This window comes from Mastomys coucha, unplaced genomic scaffold, assembly GCF_008632895.1.
Source record: "Mastomys coucha isolate ucsf_1 unplaced genomic scaffold, UCSF_Mcou_1 pScaffold13, whole genome shotgun sequence".
NCBI classification, from domain to species: Eukaryota; Metazoa; Chordata; class Mammalia; order Rodentia; family Muridae; genus Mastomys; species Mastomys coucha.
In genome coordinates, this window is record NW_022196895.1 from 45,983,250 (window position 1) to 46,007,431 (window position 24,182).

General features: G+C 45.1%; 1 protein-coding gene across 3 annotated transcripts in view; it reads left to right on the top strand.

The window, feature by feature from the left end:
* Nucleotides 1-24,182, top strand: part of Tnfaip8 (TNF alpha induced protein 8) — a 115,300-nt gene that overhangs the window by 55,943 nt on the left and 35,175 nt on the right. The window contains exon 1 of one of the 3 annotated variants that reach the window (XM_031365661.1): nucleotides 18,270-19,052. The exons of the other annotated variants lie outside the window; for them this stretch is intronic. Within the exon in view, the coding sequence (XP_031221521.1) occupies nucleotides 18,980-19,052 (73 nt within the window). The 5' untranslated portion in view covers nucleotides 18,270-18,979. Of the gene's footprint in view, nucleotides 1-18,269; nucleotides 19,053-24,182 lie in introns of those variants that run through there. 3 annotated transcript variants of the gene reach the window in all.

Below are 24,182 nucleotides of genomic sequence, written 5' to 3' on the forward strand. Positions count from 1 at the left end.
GGAATGGGAGGGCCCTGTTAAAGATGCTACTAAAGAGGCTGTTAAAGCCCTAAAGGATTATCAGCTTCCAGAAAGTCGTTCTGATGAGATTCTGAGTTTCAGGTGTGGGGCTGCAGAGAGGCAGTGATTGGCTGTGTGGGCAGAGGGAGTGCTGAGTTGTGATTGGCTGTGTGCTCAGGGGCGTGCTGAATTGTGGTTGGCTGTGCGCTGTGTTTCTTGTTGAAAGCCGCACCTAATGGGCTCTTGAGTACTTTCTGGTTCTGTTTGTTTAATTTTTGTTTTGGAAAACAAGGTCGTGTTATGTAAGCAGGCTAGCATTTAACCCTACATCCTCCAGGCTCTGATTTCTGAATGATAGCATTAGTGAGATGAGCTCCCAAACCCAGCTGATTTTGAACAACCTCAAAGACAGACTCTGACCCACCCTTCCTCTATTAATAATGTGTTGTTGATTAGCCACCTTTCCTGGCAACTAGTCAATAGAATTCTGTCTTTCACCACACGTGCTTGGGCGTTCCTGAACATGCCTTCAGCACCCAGGAAAAACTCTAAGTCATATGTGACCTCACTCCAGGCTCCTTACATTTTAGAGCATGGGACTACCTGTTCAGACCTTTCCAGCACCTCGTCCTACCCTACAAATCTTGCCCTTTCCATCCTCTGTTAGGAGGGAGGCAGTCAGCCCCATAGGATAGGACCATATGTTAGGAAGCCCCTGAGCGGTGAGTCAGGAATGAAGTATAGGAACCAGGCCATGCAGGCTGCTTCAGTTCCCTAACTAAGTTGCTTCTCATTTTGTGACTGGGCATGGTTGATGGAGTGAATGGGCTAATCTATTAACTACATCCTAATTGGTCACTCCCAGTGATTACCATCAAATGCAAAAACACCAATCTTGTGACCACTGTGTTATGGCAGGCCACATGCAAAAATTCCCAAACGTCAATGAAGCATCGTCAAGGTAACATAGACAGCACTGATACTTAGTATAAGTGGAGAAAATTTACTGCAGACAGTTCTTCGAACTGTTGCTTACACATTTACACGTCATGATGAACGCTCAAGTCCTAGATTGTTTTGTAAAAAGTGTATAACCACATTCCTGTACACACCAGTCTTATAAATATATGGGTTTAGTCATTGTGTTTGACTAATTATTTTGTTAACTTTAATCAAAATAAGTAGGCTCTGGGAAATATAAACCCCTTTGAGAATGCACATGAATAGTTAGGAGTTTGTTATGCTGTAGATGAATCCTGCCTGGGAGTGACTGGTGGGGACAGAGAAGAGCTGGGGGTAGCACTCAGGGGCTGGTGACTGGGAAAGCTATATAGAGTCAGGAAAATAACGCTTTGGGGTGAGTTGGTTGGCCCAGAGGGGTGCCACTTTATTCTTTAGATGAATTCCCTGGCTACTGTGTCAGACTCTGGAGCGTCGTCCCAGTCAGCTGTAATCCCCACTATGTTCCAGAAGGAAATTCATGCGCAGAGGGCCAGCCACAGCAAGGAATACCTTGTTAGCAGTGAGCTTTGGCTCAAACCCTAGTGAAAAGCTGGAGTGGCCTGGCCTACTCAGGGATACTGGGTGAGATTTCAGAGGCCGGGGCCAAGTGTCATCACTAGTGTTTCAGGAGGCTGCGTGCAGGGCACCACAGAGCTCCTGAGGTAACAGTCCAGACTCTGGAGGCTCACTTGTCTAGCTTCTGACAAGTCATTTGTGTGATGGGCTTTGGGGTATTGTTGCATGAACTTCATGGAACCATTTTTCCCGTTTGTAAACAAGTTTGAAGAATGAGGAAATGAACTCGTCTTTGAGTGTTAGCTTTTTTGGTTCTTGGGTTTTCTGCAGGCTGTGGTAGATTATATTTTGAGGAACTGAGTTATAAGTAGCTGCAGAGACTTGACTCCTCTCTGTGAGGACCCATACACACAGACAGGCGATGGCACCATTTCTCTATTGCAGGCTACAAATTAGCTATGCGGAGGCTTCAGCTGGCGGGGTGCCAGGTGTGAATGGCTCCAAGTGGTGATGTTTGTAAACCAGAAAGTGGCCACATTTGTGGCCACAGTTCACAGAATGGAATTGCTTCCTTTGCCAAGCCAGACTAGGATATTGGCTGCCGGGCTTGTATTATGGAACATTTAAATGGCAGTGGCAGTCCAGGAACAGGGTACATGAGACCAAGTCATCAGTGGGTGACCCAGATCGGTGGGTGACCCACAGCAGTACATCTCTGAAGAAGTGGTTTCAAAGCCTGGTCATCATGTCTTTTTCCAGGGACTGGAAAAGGTGGTTTCCTAGTTCTCTCTTGTAGTGTGATTACAGTGTTGTTGCACACTGTTGCGGTTTACTGTATGTCAGTAATCTTATTGCTCAACAGCTCACCTGCAGTGGCCAGAAAGATGTTATGATAGGCATTTGAGTGGTTCCCAGCAAGTGCCGAAGTATAAACAACTGCCCAGAAAGAAACTGGAGGCCCAGAGGTTTGTGGTGGACAGTGTAAGTCAGTGGCTCGCAACCTTTCTAGTGCTTGAGACCCTTTAATACAGTCCCTCATGTTGTGATGACCCCAACCATCACGTTATTTCATTGCTACTGTTATAAATCATAGTAAACATCTCATATGTAGGATATCTGAAATGTGACCTCTCCCTACCCCAAAGGGGTTGTGACCCACAGGTTGAGAACTGATGGTATAAATAAATCCCTTTAGCGGCACTGGAGTTAGAAGCAAAAGACTTGCCTGGCCAGTGCGGTGTCAGTTAGGGACGTAAGCCCGCTGACTGGCTGTCACTGCTGTGTTTACTCAGTGAGAGATACCAGATTTTATAGATGTGAGCCTTTTGTCATTTCTCTCTTGTGACTGACTTTAGCTTCTACCTTAGATTAGAAAGCTGGCTGTCTCTGGAATAAGCAAGACCTCCCAAAAACTTCACCCATAAGTTGGAAACTTTGGGAAGGAAACTGTGTCCTTGTGAATGTCATCTGTGTGTGGCCTTTGGAAGCTCAAACTATTCAGAGAGGCAGAAATGGAAATCACAGTCAAAACTGTTCTGAACAGTTCATGTCACTTAAATAATTTGCATTGCTGCTGAGTGGGAACCCCAAGCTTTTGAACTGCACTCCCCAGCTATGTGAGTCGTCTGTTGGCTGTGGCTCTTTGTCTGTTTTTAGTATTAGGAAGGCATGAGATTACTGACCTGCCAGACCTGGGAGGGAAGCCATAATGGCTTCTCATTCTGTACCCAATACACCCCCATACTCTTTTAATTTCTACATCTCTGTTTCCTACCCAGGTGCCCCCTAGCCCTCACCTCCTGCAGAAAATGAAAAAAAAAAAAAAAAAAAAAAGAAAGAGAGAAAGAAAGAAACCAGTGAATTGCTATCAGATGTTAGTAATTCCCAGGCTCCTTCCTCCCAGGAATGCTTGTATTTTTCAAAAGAGCCTCACAGTAGAACAGGAAGTAGGGCAAGCATTTCATACTGAGTACCGCCTCTCTAATGAGAGTGTTTCCTGTTTCATTCAGAGGCCAGCTGGGGCCTTGGGAGCCTCAGGCTCGCTTGGGTCAGACCTGTTGGACCAGCACCAACCCAGGGAAGTTGAAGGAGTTTTGAGTTTGTCCTTTTTAAAATACGTTTATTCCAGCTCCTGCCAGAGTCCATGCAGATTCTTGCAAATGCATTTTTTTTGTAGGAGATCCAGGGCACCCACTCACCTCCTGTGTCTGGCATTAATACAACTGTGGAAATACAAATATTTCCCTTTTAAAGGCACTCACCCCTGCACTAAGATTGTCAGATCTATTTATTTTTTTAACAATGGCCCCTTATAACTTTCACTTTTTAGGGAAACTTTGTAAACGAGTGGTCTGCCTTGCTTTCTCCATTAGTTTAAAGCTGGTTTGTTCTGCAGACCCTTTGGGTTCTATCTCTGGTCATGTGACAAAATCCTTTTTTTGTCAAAGGATTCCCAGTGGCTTCATCCCCAGCGCAGCCTTCCTTCCTCACTGATCACTCTTGAGTGTTTGGATCTTTCCATGTGTTGCTAATACCACCCAGGTCCTTCCCCTACCACCCCAACTCCTCTGCTTCCAACGTGGCTTGTGGCCAGGCTTCCATGGTGATGCTGTCCCCACATGTGATTTAGGTTCTTCTCTGAACTTCCATGGCACCTCATGCCTTTTTGCTCTTGTGGATATCATACTGTATGATAGTCCTTCTCCGGCCCCTTCCCCTCCACAACCACTAATTGGCTCTTCGAGGACAAACACCGTTGGCTGTTGGCATCTGTACCATTTTCCTGTAAGTGTTGGGGGCTCCACAGATACTTGCAGAATGGAGAAAGAGGTCAATAGAAATGGTACCTGGAATGACAACGTTCTTTAGAGCGGACAGTGAGCCCTAGTTTCCTTAACAATGTTTAGTCTCCCTAGGCCCCTTGAATGTACAACTGAAGGGGTAGAGGCACCTGGCCCTGATGGAAAAGATAGTTGTCAGGACATCCTGGCCACTAGCACTCACCACTCAATCAAGGGCACGTAGGTCTACACTGCTTGTATGAAATCAAGAGTGGCTATTGACAATAGCTGGATACACTCTGAAGGTCAGACCAGAAGCAGAACAGAGAATACATTATTTAGGAGGCCAATGAAGGTGCTAGTAATTGAAGTGGCCCATGTTTGGAGAAAGAACATGAATATCTGATTGACAATTGGATAGTAACACAGAACTCTCACAAGATCATGTAGCCAGTGATGAATTTCCTGCACTGTTTAAGGAATGTTCGAAGTAAATTTAACTGTGTATAACTTTGCCTTATGGATCTGAGAGCTCAGTGCCCCTCGTCACCCCTCTAAAACACAATTACCCTATACCATGCATTATTATATGCTATCTAAAAGAACATTTAGAAGCAAAGGAAAATCCTGATCAGTCCATTGAATTCTGATCATTTTGTGTCTTGACATTGGGCCATAATGATTGCCTGTGTGTAAAAACAATGAGAAAGGTCACTGTTATTAGTTTTGGGGGATGAATGTTGGACTTTATTTATGTTGTATAAGTGTATGATTAACTATAGCCCACTTCATCAAAAAAGTATGCTCTCGGGTCTGGACAGATAGCCCAACAGTTAAGAGCACTGACTGGTCTTCTGAGGGGGCCTGGGTTTGATTTTCAGCACCCATGGTGGCTCCCAAGTAACTCTAGTGCCGGGGCATCTAACAGTGTCTTCTGAGCCTCCCCTGGGCACTGCACACACATGGTGCATAGTCACCTATGAAGGCAAAACACCCATTCACATAAAATCACATTCTGTGAAAGTATGCCCTACAGATTTTGGTAAAGAGGGGATGTGCGATGTGACTTCACACGACCGAGAGCCACCTGGGAGCTTTGTTCCTATGGGCAGTCAGTTGGAGATGGGGCTGAAGCTCCTTCCACGTGACCTCCTTGCACCCCTTAGCGGTGTGAAGTGGCACCTGCCTCCTTTGGTCACACCTGTTCTTCCAGTGGGCTTCCTCCTTTCTATTAATATCTGGACTTCTTTCCCCTCCTCAGCCAGCCTCAAAGCCTCCACGTGGTATCCACTCTCAATGTTTCTTACCGGTCGGTAACCTTCTTCCGAATTGAGTGACAGGTGAACCTTGCAAACAGAGACACCATGAGTGTCCATAAAAGGCATGGGCTAAAGTCGGAAGACTCGCACTGCTAGCCTCAGCCCGAGCTGGTGGCTGTGGGCCAGCCACTTAATGCCTCTGAGGATCTGTAAATTCAAGAGAAGTGAGTGTTGAAAGCAACACTCAAGATTTCTTATTTAAGGATTGCTGTGAGAGAGGATCAGTATCGAAGTCCCCCATAGTGAGGAGAGCACCATCTTGCTCAGAGACTTGTCCTATGGTGTGGCTTGTGTGACACGGAACCTGTAATACATTATAGTAGGTGACACGTGCAAATTGCTGAAATACGCAATTTGGGGCTATAGTTAAGAGAAATGTTTTTTCTTGTTCTGGGCCAAATAACCAAATACTTGAGACACACAGTGTTCTGTTTTACAAGAATTTTCTTTTCTTCTTAATGTTTAATTAAAATGATATTTGGGCATATTTACAGGTTACAGTGTGGTGATTTCACATCCACACACTTATAAAATGTCTAAAGGTAAAATCAAGGTAACTATTATTTCCAGCCCCTGAGACATTTATCATTTCTATATGATGGGAGACTTTGGACTCCTCTCTTCTGGTTCCTTATAAAATAAATAGTTGATTTTTGTGAACGGTGTTCATTCATCCATCCTGTAGTATACTAGAACGGACTCTTCCCATGCAACTTCTCTTTTGTTCCCATTCCCTGCTCCCTCCCCTTCTGCCTCCAGTGGCCAATGGTCATCGTTACTTGCTTCCACAGAACCAGCTCTCTTATTTTGCTGCCTTTTTACGTTAACGGACTTTTTTCAAGCCTTAAAAAAAAAAAGTCAGAAGTAATTACACAGTCCGCAAGGATGGATCCTGAACCAGCTCTGTAAAGCACAGTGTATTGTAAATGAAGGCAGTCTCTGAAGGGCGCCTCACTACTGGGAGTCCAGCTTAATAGAACGTTGTCGTCTGAAAGAAATTCATGGCTTGAGTGGAGAGGTGTCTGGAATTCCCATCTGGGATTTATTAGTTTATGCATGTTGGTGGCGTAGCCGGATGTTAGTTCTTAACTTAAGGAAACAAAGTTTTCAGTGTGAAGATGGCGGCTTTTTGCTCTGTCAAGTGGCAGCAGCTGCCGATATCTTCCTGGATCTGGAAACCCTAGCAGCTGAATTGGAATGTTGCTCAGTCTGTCTTATTAAGGATCTGGATGCCGATGGTAGTGGGTTGTGTAGTTGATGTAGGAGCTAGTTGGGCTGCCTCCTTATGGGTAAGCACAGCCCATTCCTTGAAGCTGAGAGTCCAGCATTCATCTTCTGGGAAGATTGCATGTACCCCCACACTCTGTTTATGGGGATGATAAAGCAAGTACGTCCACTCGGCACACACTGTAAAACAGAAGGCCCGCAGCTGGCGGAGTTACGTTCTTCTTGGCTCCTTTTCTGAAGGAGTTTTTGGAAACTTGCTAGATTTATGAATACTTGCAGATTACCAGCCTTGTTCTCCAGTGCAAGCAAAGGCTCCTTTAAACGTTATTTTTCCTTTGAAGATAGCAGATTTGTGTTTTGATGGTTCCATAGTATACTTTATGGGTGGAGGAAATAAAGTTTATCCTTACATGTTGTCATAACTCAGTATAATGAAATGTTGAAATGATTATTTTATTGGCTGTATAGCCTCTTCAAAGTACCCAACATGTATTATAGGTCTAGAAAGGAAAACAGACAAATAGACATGAGGGATAAACTTGTACTTGCAATAACGTAACTTAGTTATCTGTCTCAGAGGACATCGGATGTCAGGCTGACTAACAGTAGATGTTGCATGGCAAAATTCACCACTGGCCTTTGTAGGCTTCATTGAAAAGGAGAGGCTGAGTCTGGCTCTGAGAGAGGCAAAAAGAGGTTATAGCTGCAGGAAAAAAGGGAGCCTGGAAGCAGCTGCCCCCACAGTGTGACTGCACAGGGTTCTTGTAAGTAATTTTCAGTTGATGGAAATAAATGTGAAAAGTTTCTGTATGATTACTTTTTTGTTGTTGTTTTTCTTTTTGTTTTTTTCCCAGAGCTGAGGACCAAACTCAGGGCCTTGTGCTTGCTAAGCTAGCGCTCTACCACTGAGCTAAACCCCCAACCCCTGATTACTTTTTTTTTTTTAAGATTTATTTATTTATTTATTTTATTTATGAGCACACTGCCGTTCTCTTCAGACACACACTAGAAGAGTGTATCAGATCCCATTACAGATGGTGGGAATTGAACTCAGGATCTCTGGAAGAGCAGTCATGTGCTCTTAACCGCTGAGCCACCTCTCCAGCCCCATATGATTACTTTTTAACCCATGAATTTGTCCCCAGAGACACTTTGCATGCTTTCTTACATTGCTATTGCTTTTATCTGGGGGAGAGATGAGGACCCTGGCTGGCCCCCTGGGAGTGGTGTCTCACCTGCAGCCCAGCTTATCTGTGTCACTTGGAGAGGTGTAGGTCTGTGGTAGGTAGGGACTGTTGTATTGTATCCTTGGCAGGTATTTGGGTTTTCAGTCCGTGCTGTTGGGAGAAACCCACTTTAAACATTACAAGCGCTACAACTGGGTAGGATGACTTGACTGGCCAGTGCAGGAATACAGGAGAAAGGGCTGCCCAGGAAACATTGTGACTGGCATTTGAAATTAGAAATAAAGGGAGACAGAGTAGCTAACATGGATGATCACCATCAGACTTCTAGCCACCGGTGCCCAAATGGTGGAGGGAAAATGAATGTTAAGTAGGAAGGAAGTCCAGATGTTGGAAAACGGATCAAGGTGGCTCCTGACCATGCCTGCAGGGGTGGATGTTTCTAGGTACACTGGCGCTAAGCAGCCATCCACACAGGTCAGTCCTAGGAAGCTGACAACACATGGCCAGTTTAATAAGTATTTATTTGTTAAAAACTTTGTAGTCCTAGGAAGAAATAATAGACTTAAGTGGAAAGACTGAAAAGAGGTTTATTTTCTTCTTTATTTATTAATGGCATATGTGCACCTGTGAGATACTATATGTATCAGTCACTTGTCTAATCAGGAAGCTGTATGTTAATTTGAACATAAAATTTTAAAGAAAACATTAGCTAGGAAAGACTGTAGTGGTTTCTTATTTATTTATTTATTTATTTATTTATTTATTTATTAAAATAGATGTGCTAGAGAGATGGGTCAGAGGTTAAGACAGCTGCTCTTCTAGAATACCTAAGGATGATTCCCATCACCCACATGCTGGCTCACAAGTTTTTGTGACTCCAGCTCCAGGGAATCTGACCTTCTCTTCTGGCCTCTGTGAGCACCTATACACACAGTGACACACACACACACACACACACACACACACACACACACACACACTTAAGTGAAAACTTAAAAATCTTTAAAGAACTAAAAATGGAATCCTGCAATTCCGTTTCTGGCTATCTAACCAGAACCATCGCAGAAGGTGTCAGAGGCAGACCAATGCATCTATAGCCATAGCAGGGACCACAGGCGAAAGCAACTGAAGATATGTTCCTGAGATGCCATGGACTATTCCTTAGCCTTTGAAAGGAGATTCAGACACATGCCTTGAGTGGAATGAAGTTAAGTGAAGAAACCAAAACACCAATTCTGTATAGCCCTTCGATAAGTGAGGTACGTAGAGTGGCCAAAGTCTTAGAGACAGAATGTAACCCATTAAATAGTTTCCAAGATTTAACACGTTCTGAAGATGTATGGTGATGATAGTTATACGAACATGTGATGTACCCAATGTCACTGATCTATACATTTTTTAATGGTTGCAATGATAATTTTTATGTCATGTGTATTTCACCACAATGATAAACATGGTAATTAAAAAAAAAAAACCCAATGTGTTAAAAAGAAATATTAACTCTCATGGGGACTGGCTGGTAGGAAATACAGAGCTTGCTAGTGAACATGCATGAACAGCTTTCTCCACTCTAGATATTGGCTTGCTGGGTGGCAGTGAAGTCACTAGACTGTTAGTTGTGCTGGTAGAACTCCCTGGAAATTCGCCCTCTAAGCTGCTGAGGACCGCTCTTCATGAGGGGTTTTCTCACTTGAGACGTTTGCCCATCACCTGAGGGGATGCCAGAAGGAACTCCCAGAGGCCGGGTTGTACCCGTCAGTCAAGTGCGCAGCCAGTGCCAGCTGATGAAGTGTCTGTACTAGGTAGCTAGATGCCCAAGGCACCCACAGCAAGCAAGTACCAAGACCTGAAAGGGAACTTCTTCCTATAAAATTTCATCGGTGCTGTCCTGAATAAACACAGACTTCTGTCAGCTGTGGAAGAATGACTGAATAAAGGCTCCTGAGTTTTCTCATGGCAGGTAATGAAGAACAGGCTTGGAACGTGAAATGAGAGAGTCTGTCATGAGTCACCTCACAACTTCTCCAACCCTGAGATCAGATAGGGTCCTGCAAGCCTAATTTCCTGTTCTGTGTTTCCATTCGATGAATTCTTGTGTTTATCACATTTCTTTGGAAAGAGATGATGTCATCACACAGATACAATGTGACATTAAACTGTAACCAGCCTGAGCAAAGAGCTCATGCACTGTGCATTGTGCAAGAGGTTAGATGTTACTCTGTTTCCCTCCTTGTCCCCAGTCTCGATTATGCCTGGTACCCTTGTGAGTTTATGGTAGTGCCCAATGTGAGATGTTCAGAATGTGAACATCTCAGAACTACAGTTGTGAGTCCTGATCAGAGAAGTGAGGCCATACCATTATAACTAATGAGAGTCTAAGGTGCTGATTGGAATTAGGAATGAATTAGAGTCATGTATAAAATCAAAATTGTATGGTCAATATTAATTTTGAAGACCTCCTAGGAAGTCACTTAAGATTTCCCTCAACTTTTCTAAGAGTTACTAAGTGAATGTTGCTTCTAGTATGGGAACATGGGATTAACTATAGTTTCCTTCCTTTTAGAAGCATTTGCTATGGGGAGATGGCTACCTCAAAATAACTAGAGAAGAACATTCTGAATGTTCTTTTGTCTTATTTTGAATGTTCTTAATACAGAGAAATGAAAATGTTGACCAGGATGAGGGAATCTAAGTGTCTTTTGTTGGTCAACATACAGTGTACTAAACATCACGGTATGCTCCATGGGGATGTGCAGTTATTCTCTCTCAGTGTTTTTATGGTCATTTTTCCTTCATTTCACATTTATTTGCATGTGTGTGTGTGTGTGTGTGTGTGTGTGTGTGTGTGTGTGTGTGTACACATGAAGGTCAGAGGACAGTTTAAGGGAGTCAGTTCTCTCCTTCCACCATGTCAACTCACGGGCTCAGTGGCAGTCGCCTTTTACTACTGAGCTATCTGTCAAGCATGTCTATCAAGTTTTCCAAAACTACATAGTCTTGACTGTATCACTGCCTTTCCTGTATAAGGGTCAAAGGTCAGGCAGAGGTGCAGAGAGCAGTCAGGACAGAAAGTCTCAATTCTGCATCTTCATGTTTTCCAAGATTAAATTAGGGTGGCCAGTGCTCCAGGCGCTATGCCGTTATTATTTGCATCTGATCAAGTATAGCTGAAATTGAAAAAAACTAAATGTCATGCAGGGGGACTTTGCTGGATGCAGTAGTTTAAAAAAAGTCAGTGAAACTGGATTTCAGATTCCGAAAGTTAATGATTTTTACCTTTCTTTTCCCTACAAAGTTCATGGGTTTGATATTATATTCTGTAGCCTGTACACGGTTCCAGTGGGGAGTTTGTCAGAACACACACCCCATACTCTGAGGCGTAACTGACACATATTTCTATAGCTCCTCTTTAGGGACTGGCCAAATAAGCCAGCTTCAGAACCTGACCTATTCAAGTGGAAAAACTCCTGATCCACACTAGAAAAGGAGCGTCTCCCCCTGCCCTGAGCCCTGTTTGGATAAGTTCTGCTTCGGTTCACATTTTACCGCCTGCTGAGTTTGTCTGTCCAGTGTCAGCCTTGGCCACTGCACCTGGAAAGCCCATCCTTCCCAGAGTTTCTCCCACAAGCCTCTTCTGTCTCTTAAACTGTGACCACCTGGCACACGCTCAAAACCTCGTAGGTTCTGTCCTTGTCCAAAATCTGACATGAAAGAATCAAAATGTGACAACTGGACGTAGGTTCAACTGCCAAACAGATCTCAGACTAAGAGTCTGAGTTCAGATTTCCACATGTGGAGCATGACTTTGGGATTTCAAATTTGATTCAGAAACTTTCAAAAACAAAAGAAACATACAAAACACACATACACACACATACCCTTCTCTGCTCAATGCAGTCTTTCGGGGCTTGCTACTCAGCCTGTCTTCTTGGTATACTTTTGTAGCCCCTCAAAGTGAACACAAGGTAGAGAGAGGAGATGATCACTGGGGGTCCCAAGCAGTGCCTCTGGCTTCTGAACGCTTCACAGTAATCAATCACAGATGTGCTCGGGCCATCCGCACTGGGAAGTTGCATAAGCATCTCCGATTGCACGCATCCAGCCAGTGCGAGGGGGTCTCTCTATTAGGCTGCTCCAAAAGAAAACTCAGTTATAAGTCTATTCTCATCCCATTGCAAAATTATTTTGTCAGTGTGAGGAGGAAGGGGCAGTGGTTAGAAGGGGAATCATTTTCTAGTTTCTAAGCTTGAATTCCAGCTCATTAGAAAGAGGAACTTTCTAACCAGAAAGAAATGGGGCTGTCTTCTAAGGAAACTGAATCTACTGAGAGAGGTAAGGAAGGGGATAGGGCACAGGTGTGGGGGAGGATGCTGCTACCTCCCCGTCTAGGGGATCCCTTAAGTCAGAGGGATGGAGTAGGGACAGCTAAAGTTGTTTCCAGACTTGAGCTTCTATGGCCGTTTTTTTTTGGGGGGGGGGGCGTGTTTCGAGACAGGGTTTCTCTGTATAGCCCTGGCTGTCCTGGAACTCACTCTGTAGACCAGGTTGGCCTCAAACTCAGAAATCCGCCTTCCTTTGCCTCCCACGTGCTGGGATTAAAGGCGTGCGCCACCACTGCCCAGCTCTATGGCCAGTTTTGACTGGTGGTCACTTGCGTTCACAAAGGCCAGCATGCATCAGGTGTAACTCCATATTGCCCTAATTCAGTGGTGACTTTCTCATCAGTGTGTTGAATCCTTTCTGTGACCCCCATTTGAGCTCATTTACCTGGGCGTAGGAAGGATTCCAGCCCTGGTATGTTCACTATCTACAGCTTTGCCACATCAATCTGGGTCAGCATGTAGAGTTCCAAAAAGACATTCCTAAACAGCCCAAACCAGTCTGGCCTCATTCATGAAAATACAGGGGAAAGAGATAAGGGGCACACTATAGTTTGTGTACCCAGCCAGCTTCCTTGCTTGTTTTTATCACTATAACTGTTAATAAGTGGTATCATCCCCATTTTACAGATGTACAAATAGAGGCTTAATGACTTGCCTGTTTCTAGAAGAAATTCTTTTAAAGACAGGGCATAGAGGAGATCCCTTTTAACACAAGCAAGGCTTACCAGCATGGGCTCTGCTGTACTGTCTGTAAGAAGGGCAAAAAACTCAAATTGAGTCTTTCCCACCCACCCCCCTTAATTCTGGTTGCTTTATATACAAGGAAGCTTAGTTGGGGACCCTATTGAATTTTTAATTAAAAAAAAAGAGAGAGAGAGATCCAACACATTTGTGGTCTCGTGTAGCTGAATAAATAGAAGCTATTAAATTTATAGCTGATTTAAAGCATTAAATGTCAAGAATGGAATGGCTTTAATTTGAAGCGGTGATCTCAGCATGTGAGCAGGGATTAGAGCAGTCTGTGCTGGAGTGACAGCCAGCTGTAAACTCTTTGGTGACCTTCCAGTGTAGCAATCCTTGAGGTATTCCTCTGTGAAGGGAGGACTGACTTTTATATGAGCAACCGGATAGAAAGCAAGGGCCTGCGTGCAGGAGACAGACAGGAATCTCAGCCTACACACTGCTATCTGGAGCCCATTGCTCCTCGGTCAGTGACTTGACAGGTCATATAACCTCTTTAGTTCCGTATCTTTTTCCTGCTAGTTTCCCATTGAGTGAAGATCCTCGTCTCCAAGCTGAGACCTTCTCAGACAGATCCAGAGTTTTGATCCCTGCATAGACAGGCTCTCCATTCCTGTTTAGCAATAAAGAGGTTTCGGAAATTTGAGTCTCCAGCCATTCTCAATGCCTAAGACTAAACAAAATGCCAGAGAGGTAAATTGAGGCAAGACAGAACGTCAGAGAAAATTTAAAGGACACAGAAAGAGAAAGGGGCCCGCCCCTCAACTTAGAGCATAGTTGAATTTTCTCACCAACCAAGAGTCAAGAGTTTTGACATAACAGAATTTTGCCGTGAAGAATGCCTGCAAAGAGAGGGCATTCCTTTGTATACCCTTCAGGCCAATGGTAAGATGGCAGAGTCATGTGACCTGGCGGTTTAATCCCACTCCTCTGAGGCCTGCCCTGTCTGCTGCACCTCAGAGAACACCCATGCTCCCATCACTTTGTCTCTCCCACGCCACATAGAAAGAAAAAACAAGGAGAGAAAAATATCTTAAAAACCCTATGAAGAATATAACTTCTGAAGCCACTGAGTCAGGCCACTGAGTCACACATGTCACCTTTTGTGGGAGACACTGGCATCATTTTCTCTGGAGAAGCCAGGCATATACTGCCCTTCTCCTACGAACCTAAATTTAACGCCCACACTGAAACCCTGTTAAAGGTTTCCTAATAAACCCCAATAATTCCAACACTGCTTCCAAAGAGAAAACGTAAATGAAAGGAATTACCAATGCACATTCTAGAAAAGGGATCAGGGACTCATGAAACCTTCAGATATTTTTCCAACCTGGTGCATGCATCTAATCATCTACTCGAAGCTTTGTAGCAAGGGCGATTTCTTAGGAGAGAAACAGAAACAAACAATGGAATCCTAGGAAACAAGTGTGTGCCAGATGCATCGCTGTCTGCCTGCCAGCGCGCACCTCCATGTCATTGCCTCTTCCTCCTCCCTCAGAACTATCCACTCACACCCAGAACATTAATGATTATGTAAGATTTGCTGGAACTGTCATTTAAAATCTGAATGGAATTTACCCATAGCTACACACTCCCAGAATCTGGTGACCAGTACTCCTTTCTCTTCCCACTTCCACACTTCCAGGGCCTTTCTTGATTCAGGCGCTTGTCTTCTAACTCCCTAACCTTACCCCCCTGCTTGTCAACACATCGGCATATGAAGTCATATGAAGCACATGCTTAACCTCATTGGAAGGTACATAAGTGGCCTCCATTGTTACACAAATACCCTTTCACACAGAGAGCCAGCATTCTGGGCTTCGAGGGCAGTGGAGGGACAGCCAATGAGGCTTCCCCATGTTTTAGACGATTGAATGGGAAGGTATTATGGAATGGGAAGGTAGAGGATGGAAGATCCACAGCCCCAAACACATGGGACCAAGAAAAAGATCCTTTCTGTATTTCAGGACAGGGTAAATGAAGGTCAGTTTTGTCCATGGATCATGGGAGTCTTTGCAGACAGGTAATAGAAAAGTTGAGGACGGCCTCAGAGTCAGACAGGAGGGTCACTTGAATACTCTGTAAACGACCATTTTGTGACCTATTGTTTTACATGTTCAGCTTCAGCTTCCTGACCCCAGGGCAGAAATAAAAACTATTGATGCCTCCGTGAGAAGCTCTGGCCATGCCATCGATAGTTTGTACTTCCTCCTTTCCATGCTTTTATTTTCTTATTCCCTTATTTCCATAGCCAGTCGATGCCAGTGCAGGAGCAGTTGGCAGAGGTGCCTGTTTTCCACTGCCAGACCCTCCGTGGGGGGGTATGTGATAGCTCGCTAGCCATCTGAACTGCAAATTCTCTAACCTACCTTATTCTGCAGAAGTGCCTGGGTCTCTGTAAGCCAAAAGGGACCAAAGCCCCGGCTTGCAGCCACCACCCCACCCCACCCCTTTTCTTTTAAAAATGGCTTCGTTAGAATGTCATTTAAGAGACTTGTCCTGTTGCATGAGATGCAGTCGACTTAGGAAGATATTAGTTCAGTTGGGTTGGCTCAGTTGGGTTGGTGTTAATGCATTTTTCATAGAACCAGGTGCCTTGTAAGGAATTCATTTAATCCATGGTCCAGAATTATCATAATTATAGAAGGAGGCTCCAGCTGAAGAAGACCCACTTGTATGTGACTCAGGTATGATGATAGTGGGTGATGCCTGGATGAATGGATGAAACCGTCAGAACCTTTTCGGTGTTTGAGTTCTCCCGCCTTGGTACAGACAGAATACGCCTGCACATGGGTCAGAATGCAGCGTAAGATTCAAGGATGCCCTTTTCCCGATGGGAAATGTTGCCGATTCAGTTGCTGCTTTGTATTAGGTGATCTATAATGGACGGTTGATGTGAATTCTGGGGTTATTGCTCAGGTAAGGACACTGGACTGTTTCTTAAACATACAAGAGTAAATAGGGGACCGGAGAGATAGCTCAGCTGGTAGAGGGCTTACCTAGAATGCATGAAGCACTGAGTTCAATCTCCCAGCCCCACCTAAACTAGACGTGGTAGTGCAAGCCTCTAATCCCAGCATATTGGGGGGTAAAAAAGCAGGAGAATCAGAAGTTCAGAGTCATTCTTGTCCATACACAAATTTCTAACTAGCCTGGGATCCATGAACCCCCATCTCCAAAGGACAAAAAAGCGAATAGGTCTTATAGGCAGTTGCAGATCACTGTGTGTGTGGTGTATTAGAGAATTAGTCCCTGGTCAGCCCAACCCCTTTTTGAATAAAAGCTCAACAAAAATCAACACTACTAAGTATTCACTTGGAAGTAGTATAAGGCCACCAGAGCTGAGGAGAACCAACTATCTCTGTCATGGTCATGAAACAGAGTAATTTGCCTGCCCAGGGCACATGGCTTTGAGGTCATGCCAATAGTTGTAGAGTGCTTATCCTGTACGTCTTTTTTTAAATGAACTGGGCATTGTTGCTCTTGAACTACATCAGAATATTCTTCCCCAAGGTGACTGTTGGACTGCATTTGAATAAAAAAGTTTCTCTGGAGGTTTCTCAAGGATCCTGGTGAATGTCCAAAGATCTGCAGGGCTGTTAACAAGATGCTAAATTGATTACCAGGCTGCTGTGGTGGCCTTTAAACTGTTCATTCAGCACATGTTCTCCTTGACTAACCTGGGCTGGGCTGAAGGACTTTCTGTGAACCAATGTGAAAACAAGCAGGGTATTAAGGACTTGTGCTTAACAGACCTTGCGAGCCTTGCACATAACTCAGATTTGTGAAAGGACATTGAATAAATATGACATAAAGGGGCACTTCCTGAAGGAAGAGAGACAGTCCTTCTGCTTGGAGCCAATGGATGTGGAGGCTGGGCTGTCTTGATTTGCATAATTACCGTCTCACCTTCAGAAGGTGCGCAGAAGGTATCTCATTTGTGTAGCAAACAGCTGTGGCGAGTTTCCTCCGAGGCCCAGGTGGACATCCGTGGACATCTGGCCAGCGGAAGGGGGAAGACAAAGCCAGATGCTGTAGGGTAGGGAGGGGCAGAATGGTTCCTCAGAAGGACAGGCAAGGCCAAGGGCCACGGGCAAGGGAGCGCTTCTTTGGATTCAGAAGCATCCCCATCCTTTGTGTCCCGCCATGAGTCTAAGATTACTGAGCATAGGTTGTCTATCTCAGCAGCACTAGGATGTGAGGCACAGGGGAGCAAGGTAACCATAGCTTTCAGGAGGGTACAGCCTGTTATTCTTTTCCGGGCCTGCTCAGTTTCCGTAGGCTCTATAGCACTGATCTTTTCCAGATGTTTCTTTCTTCCCTCTGGCTATTATGTCTTGGTTCACCTTGCCCTTTCAATAAGTTTGAGATAAAATTCTGGTAGGGTCTCAAGCGTGTTAGAATCACTCAGCAGTAGGGACTGATTTAATATCAAACCATAGAGCTCTATTTATAATATCCCCCTTGCCGGTGAATAGCATCGACACTGTTCAAACCAAATGGCGAAATAACCGAATGGCGAAATAAAAGGCAAGAGTATCCTTTACAAATGTTTATTGTAATAAGGTGCAATAGTTAGTGGCAACCCGTGTGTAGAGCTTACAGTTTCAAATCACTCTGTTTATAGTGCCATCTGTAATAACCAGACAAATCTGTGAATTATATATTGCTTTTATCTTCATTTTTATAGAGAAGCAAATGGGTATTTGAGATTTTTTTTCTTAAGGTCCTATAAATAATAAATAGCAGAACTAAATCTAAACTTAAGACTCAAAAAACCTGGGCAGTTTACGTAGTCCTCCCACTAAATTTACCACAAGGCCTGGACTCCGCTCTCCTTTCCATATAAAAATGATATAAGGAAAAGAAAGGCGGCTGGAAAATACATTTCTTAAAGAATGTAACCTTTCTCGGTTATAGGAAAGTTATTGTAACAATCTCCAGCCAGATATTTCTTTCCATAGGGTGTTTTCCTTTCAGGTATTTTACTTGAGGTCCCTCACCCTAGGGTTGGTGCTAAAATGAGGCCCTGTAAAAACAGTCTCTGTAAGGCAGGTAGGCTGGTGGGAGCGGTATGGCCATTCCAGAGTTAAGGTGACTTCCTCTGAGCCAGTGGTAGAAGCCAGGTGGGGAGAGGAGGGGAGGGGAGAAGAGGGGAGGACAGGATGGCTGCTGTTGTCTAGGTCCTGCCGCCCTTTGCCCTTTTATCTCCTGCCTGTCAGCAGTTCCCAACGCCAGAGAGGCCTTTAGCTCGTAGCAGCTTGGTTAGAGAGAGCCAGCCATGCATAAGGGCCCTCTGCCTTATCCTGCCCTACTTTCCTTAGAGACCAGTCCTGGCGCTGGTGAAGTTTTGCTTTGCGAACAGGAGGACCCTTCCAAACGCGACTAGCACAGCATCTGTATCACTAACTTGAAAAATAACAGTCCGGAAAAGAGTTTTCACAAATTGGGGCATGTAAAAAACCCAAGACAGAGAGTGTCAAAAAATGTCACTCCCCAGTGACATTTACCCCTGTAGTGCGTGCTCGCCCCTCTTCACGTCTGCCCCCCACAGCCCATCTTCCATTCCAGGGCACCTTTCCTGCACTGGGCCCCACCTGGCCGGTCGCCTCCACCCGTAGCGGCCCCTCGGGGGCGGACTCCTGCAGCCCAACCCCGCGCGATTCGATTCGTCACTCCTGCGGAACTTTCCCCTGAAAATCCCTCCCGCAGCCAGCCGCCCGCCCCAGGAGGTTCTGATCTCAGAGGCTTCCTCCCACCGCGGCCCGCCCGCCCGCCCGCCCGCGCACAGCGCACTCGTCTGGGAGCCTCGCAGCCTCACGTCCATGTCCGTGGCGGTAGCGCCTGCGGCTGTGCACCCCGACAGCATGCTCTCCGAAGCGGAGGAGCCCCGGGAAGGTACGCCAGCCGCTGGACTCCGCCAAGTTCAGCGCAGGAATGTGGAGGAAGGCGGGAGCTGGAGCTGATGGGAGCTGGGAGCGAGCGGTGGGGAAACTTTGTCTCTGCCTGGCGGGACTTAAGAGAGTAGGCAGCCCTGTCCCACCAGCCAGGCAGTTAGGGGGCAAGGGATCCAGCCTCGAACCTAGCCAAGCCAGCCCACCAAGGCTGCTTTTCACATTTCTCTGGAAAGGAGAAAGCAAGCTTTGACTGTTGAGAATACAAAACGCGCTCGGAATGGGCTGCCTGCCTGCCTGCCTGCCTGGGGACAACCCAAAGCTGGATTCCCAGGAAGAGTCTGAGTCAGGGTCCCTTTGAAAAGGAGTATCAAGAATTGGAAGGGACATACATTTCCTGCTAAAAGGGGAAGCTGAGTGAGGAGAGAAGTGAAAGATCTTTATTTGGGGGATATGTTAGGGTTTTTTTCCTTTTATTTATTTATTTCGTGCCAGACCTTCTGCAGTTTCCGGGGGACTGAAAGATGTGAGGGGGTCCTTTTTGTCCTTTGAAACAGGAGAGTTTGTCCCTTTCTGTCTTTGCAAAAGCAAGAGTTTCATTTACTCCTAACAGAGCTGGTGACAGGACTGGACAAGCTCCAACCAAAACACTATTATAGCTGGGGTTAGCCTGGGAGTTTATTTGTGTGCGAGTGTTTGTGCGCTTTGTTCCCTGCAAATTTATGTATACAAAAGTCCACTTGTAAATGGGGGTGGGATTAGGGGTACCTGGGGAAAATTAGTCAGGTGGGAGGGGGTGCTCAAGGTTGGGAAATCTCCCTTTCTCTTGGCTAAGTCGCAGGTCAGTCAGAACTAAGGCAGGGGGGGGGGTACAGGCAAGCAAAGTTCTGCATTTTGCAGTGTAGGCTTTCCAGTGTGGTGGTGTACCTAGCTTTGTGGCGTGGGGGAAGCTGTCAATTAAAAAGGGCTTCTTTAATAGAAATAAGCCCCAGCCAGCGGGAAAAGTGACAGCAGGATTGCGTCTGAGCTTCCCTGTGGGCCTTTTGGAGCTGGGATGTTTCCCTGTAGCAGCCTCTGTACCCAAGAGAACTCTGTGCTGATAGATGCTTTCTTTTTCCGTTTTGCACCATTTACACGAAGTCAAAAGGAGTCGAAGAGAAATTGGAGCCGAGCTGAGAAAACCATCCTTGAACTTTTTTTTATAATTGCATAGCACTTAGATTAGCATTTTCTTCCAGGCCTGTTATTCCCTGCCTTTTAGGATAGGTGGGGGGCGGGGGGGGGGTCAGATGAAAAACTGCCAGGTCAACTGTATTATACTTCCCTCTAGCAACATCCAATGTGCTCCCTCCTTTGCTGGTTCTGGTAGGGAGTTTGCAAGCTGTGTGGAAACTGGGGTAATGGGCATCTTTAGCTTGGTCCTCTCCTGCCCTTGCCTGTAGTGGTGGTGGTCTACCTACCACACAGGATTTGCCCTCTACAGTTTAAAGGAAGCCCAAAACATTCGTTTCTGCAAGAATTTAGGGTAAGATTTTTTTTTTTTAACTAAGTCTGAGGAAAAATTGAACTATTACTTTATTGACCAGACTGATTCATTGACACTTCTGCTAGGATGCATGTTCGAGTGTGTGTGTGTGTGTGTGTGTGTGTGTGTGTATGTGTGTATGTGTGTGTGTGTGTACATGTACCTGCTGGATATTTTATGGGACCTAATCTCTCACACTATCACGGGTCCGTTTTCTTACTTCTTTATCCTCTCTGATTCCAATCTTCCTTATCTCCCTTCACTTACAGTCCATGGGGTTCTCTCCTCTGGCGGCACACTTGTCAGTCCTGTGTAGTGAGAGATCAGCAGGAACCTTTCAAACTCTGAGCTGCAAGGAGATTGCCCTTGGATTCTTTGTATCTAATTCGTTGTAGTGGTAGATACTTCGCCTTCATCCTTCCGAACCCTAATAAGAGACTAGTGCACTTTTCGAGGGAATTGACTCTGGAAAAACCAACGTGAGATGTCGAAGTCCTCAGAGGCCAGTTTCTTTGTGCATGTGCATGAGTGTGGACGCATATGACTGGGGAGATTGTTCAGCTCGCACGGCTTAGAATGCACTTGACTCTGTGCCAGCGGTAGCTCTCGTCTATAGTAACTGCCTAAAGAACTGCTTTCATTTCACAGTAAGTGACTGTGCTTAAAGGGAGGGGGGAAATCCAAGACTTGCTTTATCTAAAGGAAAGTTAAGATATATCAAGACCTAAAGAGGATGTGAAGAGTCCACTCTATTAAGGAGGAGAATGCCTTTGAAAAGAGGATGTCAACAGTTTCCTGTGGATATGGGCTTCCTGAGGAGACAATTAATATCCACATATTTGGCATTTAGATGCTTCCTGTTGAGTATATGGCTTAATTATGAAAGTAGTAAAAATGAATGATGGTTGAGATCATTACAGATGATCTAGACATAAGCGCCGAAGGATCCAAGACCCCTTTGCCTTGAGAATCAATCAGAAGTTTTAGAGTGGACATGTGAAAGCCGTTATTGCTTTGTGAGGACTTGGGAGAGAATGGAGGGTTGGCTGGCAAGGGAGTGCCTCTCTCTCCTCTGTTGCCCACAGTAGCCATTTCCCTTTACCACCTAACCTAGGCCTCTCCTGACTCACCAGTCTATTTCACAACAAACATGGCGGCCATTGCACAACCTCCTGCTTATGGACTGACAGCCTCCCCTTCAGACACACTCACCACCATCTTCAGGCCTTGAAGTAGGTGTCTTTGCTACGCCAGAATGACACCCTTCCATCTTGGGGTCCCGTACAGTCTTTCATGGCTTCTTCTCCATGCCTCTTAGATGAGAGGGGGAGATGCACTCCCTCATTCTAGGGTACTAGTATTTGTCGATATTCTTTTTTGCCCCATCCCCTGTTCTTTATCTGAACTCTCTTCTTGGTCAACTCTTTGGAGAAGCCTTTTCTGAACCAAGCACTGTGCCCCCAAAATCTGAACCAGGATATCCAGTTGCCTTCTCTCAGAACCTCTGTCCCTTTCCTTGCTGACACACACCACGCTGGCTAATCTTTCTTCCTGAGCAAAAGAGTCTTTCTTATTCTCCATTGCTATCTCTAGAACCCTCGAGGGAGAGGTAGGTGCTCACTAAACACCATAGAATAAACAGGTGACTTGTTTAAAGGCTTCTTCTCATCCCTTTGTCCAACTTTAGACATTACTTACTCAACCTTTAAAATGAACTTTTTTTTTTTCAAGACAGGGTTTCTCTGTGTAGCCCTGGCTGCCCTGGAACTCACTCTGTAGACCGGGCTGGCCTCAAACTCAGAAATCCGCCTGCCTCTGCTTCCCAAGTGCTGGGATTAAAGATGTGCGCCACCACCACCACACGGCTAAAATGAACCTTTTTAAAAAATACTTTGATTGTTTTTATTTTCAAGACATCATCTGGCTATGTAGCCCAGGCAAGCGTTGGCTCACAGTGGTGCTCCTGTCTCCTCCACCTATGTGCTGGGATTGCAGATATAAAGCAACACACCTGGCCATTAAATGCTCTTTTCCTGCTACCTTATCTTACTGGAATCTGGTTGCTTTTGTGTTTTGTTTCATGAGGTTTTTTGTTTTTGTTCTTTTTGTCCTTTTGGTTCATCATTCCACAAATGTCACAACCCTCTGCTCATATATTTTTGTCCTTTTAAAAGAACTGCTAGTAATAATAATAATAGTAGTAGTAGTAGTAGTAGTAGTAGTAGTAATAATAATAATAATAATAATAATAATAATAATAATAATAATATAAAGGCCAGTGAGATGGATCATCCAATAAAGATGCTTGCCACTACACTGGATGGCCTGAGTTCAACCCCTGGAAATCCCACGGAGAAGGAGAAAACCAATTCCTATAAGTCGTCCTTTGACCTCCACAACTTTACACACCTGCCATGGCACATGTACACATACACACACACACACATATACACCACACACACCCCACATAAACAAATGCAATTAAAACCACCACCACCACCAAAACACAACTGTATCTAATACTAGGAACCAGCATCTTCCTTGGTTCTTTGGACATCACCGTCCCTGTCCTCCCTTTTTCTTTCCTAGCTCTTTCATCAGCTCTGCTATCTCTCCATCCTGGACTCCTCTAAGATCCACTTGTAGATGGAGCTGCCCAGTAGATACTGTGCTTTGAACACTGAATGTTCACTAAGTCCTACCATGCCCGCACCCCTTCTGCCAGCACAGACCTGATCTCTCTATGGTGTTTCCTCTGCGGGCTACACCCCTCTTTTTGGATTCCAAACTAGAGGCCTGGATGTTCTCACCAAGTCTGTCCTTTCCTTTGTCTTCTGCCTCCAACTGGTCGCCAAGAAAGGTCTCCCACTTTACCTTCCTCGTTAGTCTGGGAGTACATCTTCTTTATATGTCCTGTGCTTGTACTCTGACTGTTACAGTCATCACCCCAGTCACTAGCATTCCAATGACAAAAAGTAGAATGTGGTTTCTGTTGCTGTCAACAAAATAATTGCTGGAAGATTTGAATAATTCTTACGTTCTCTGTGTTAGACAGTTTTCTGTCACTATAACAAAATTCCTGATGTAATTAACTTCTATGAAAACACTTTAAAAAATTACTGTTGGATTTTTTTTTAAAGATTTATTTATTATTATACATAAGTACACTGTAGCTGACTTCAGACACACCAGAAGAGTGCATCAGACCTCGTTGCGGGTGGTTGTGAGTCACCATGTGGTTGCTGGGATTTGAACTCAGGACTTTCGGAGGAGCAGTCAGTGCTCTTACCCACTGAGCCATCTCACCAGCCCCCTACTGTTGGGTTTTGAAATAGGGTTTTACTAGTAGCCTATGCTAGGCCATCCTCCTGTCCCGCTCTCTTGGGCTCTAGGATTACAAGGCTGTACCTCACAGGGATGAAGGGCTTATTTTGACTCACAGTGTTAGAGGTTTCAGGCCTGATTGATGGAGCGCTTCCCTTGGGTCTGTGCTGATGGCACCTTGTCATGAGGAAGGAAAACCATTCATGTGGTGGCCAGGAAACTAAAGAGAGCAAAGATCCCCCAAGGTCTCACCTTGGTACCCTTCCAGTTACTGGAAAGCCCCCC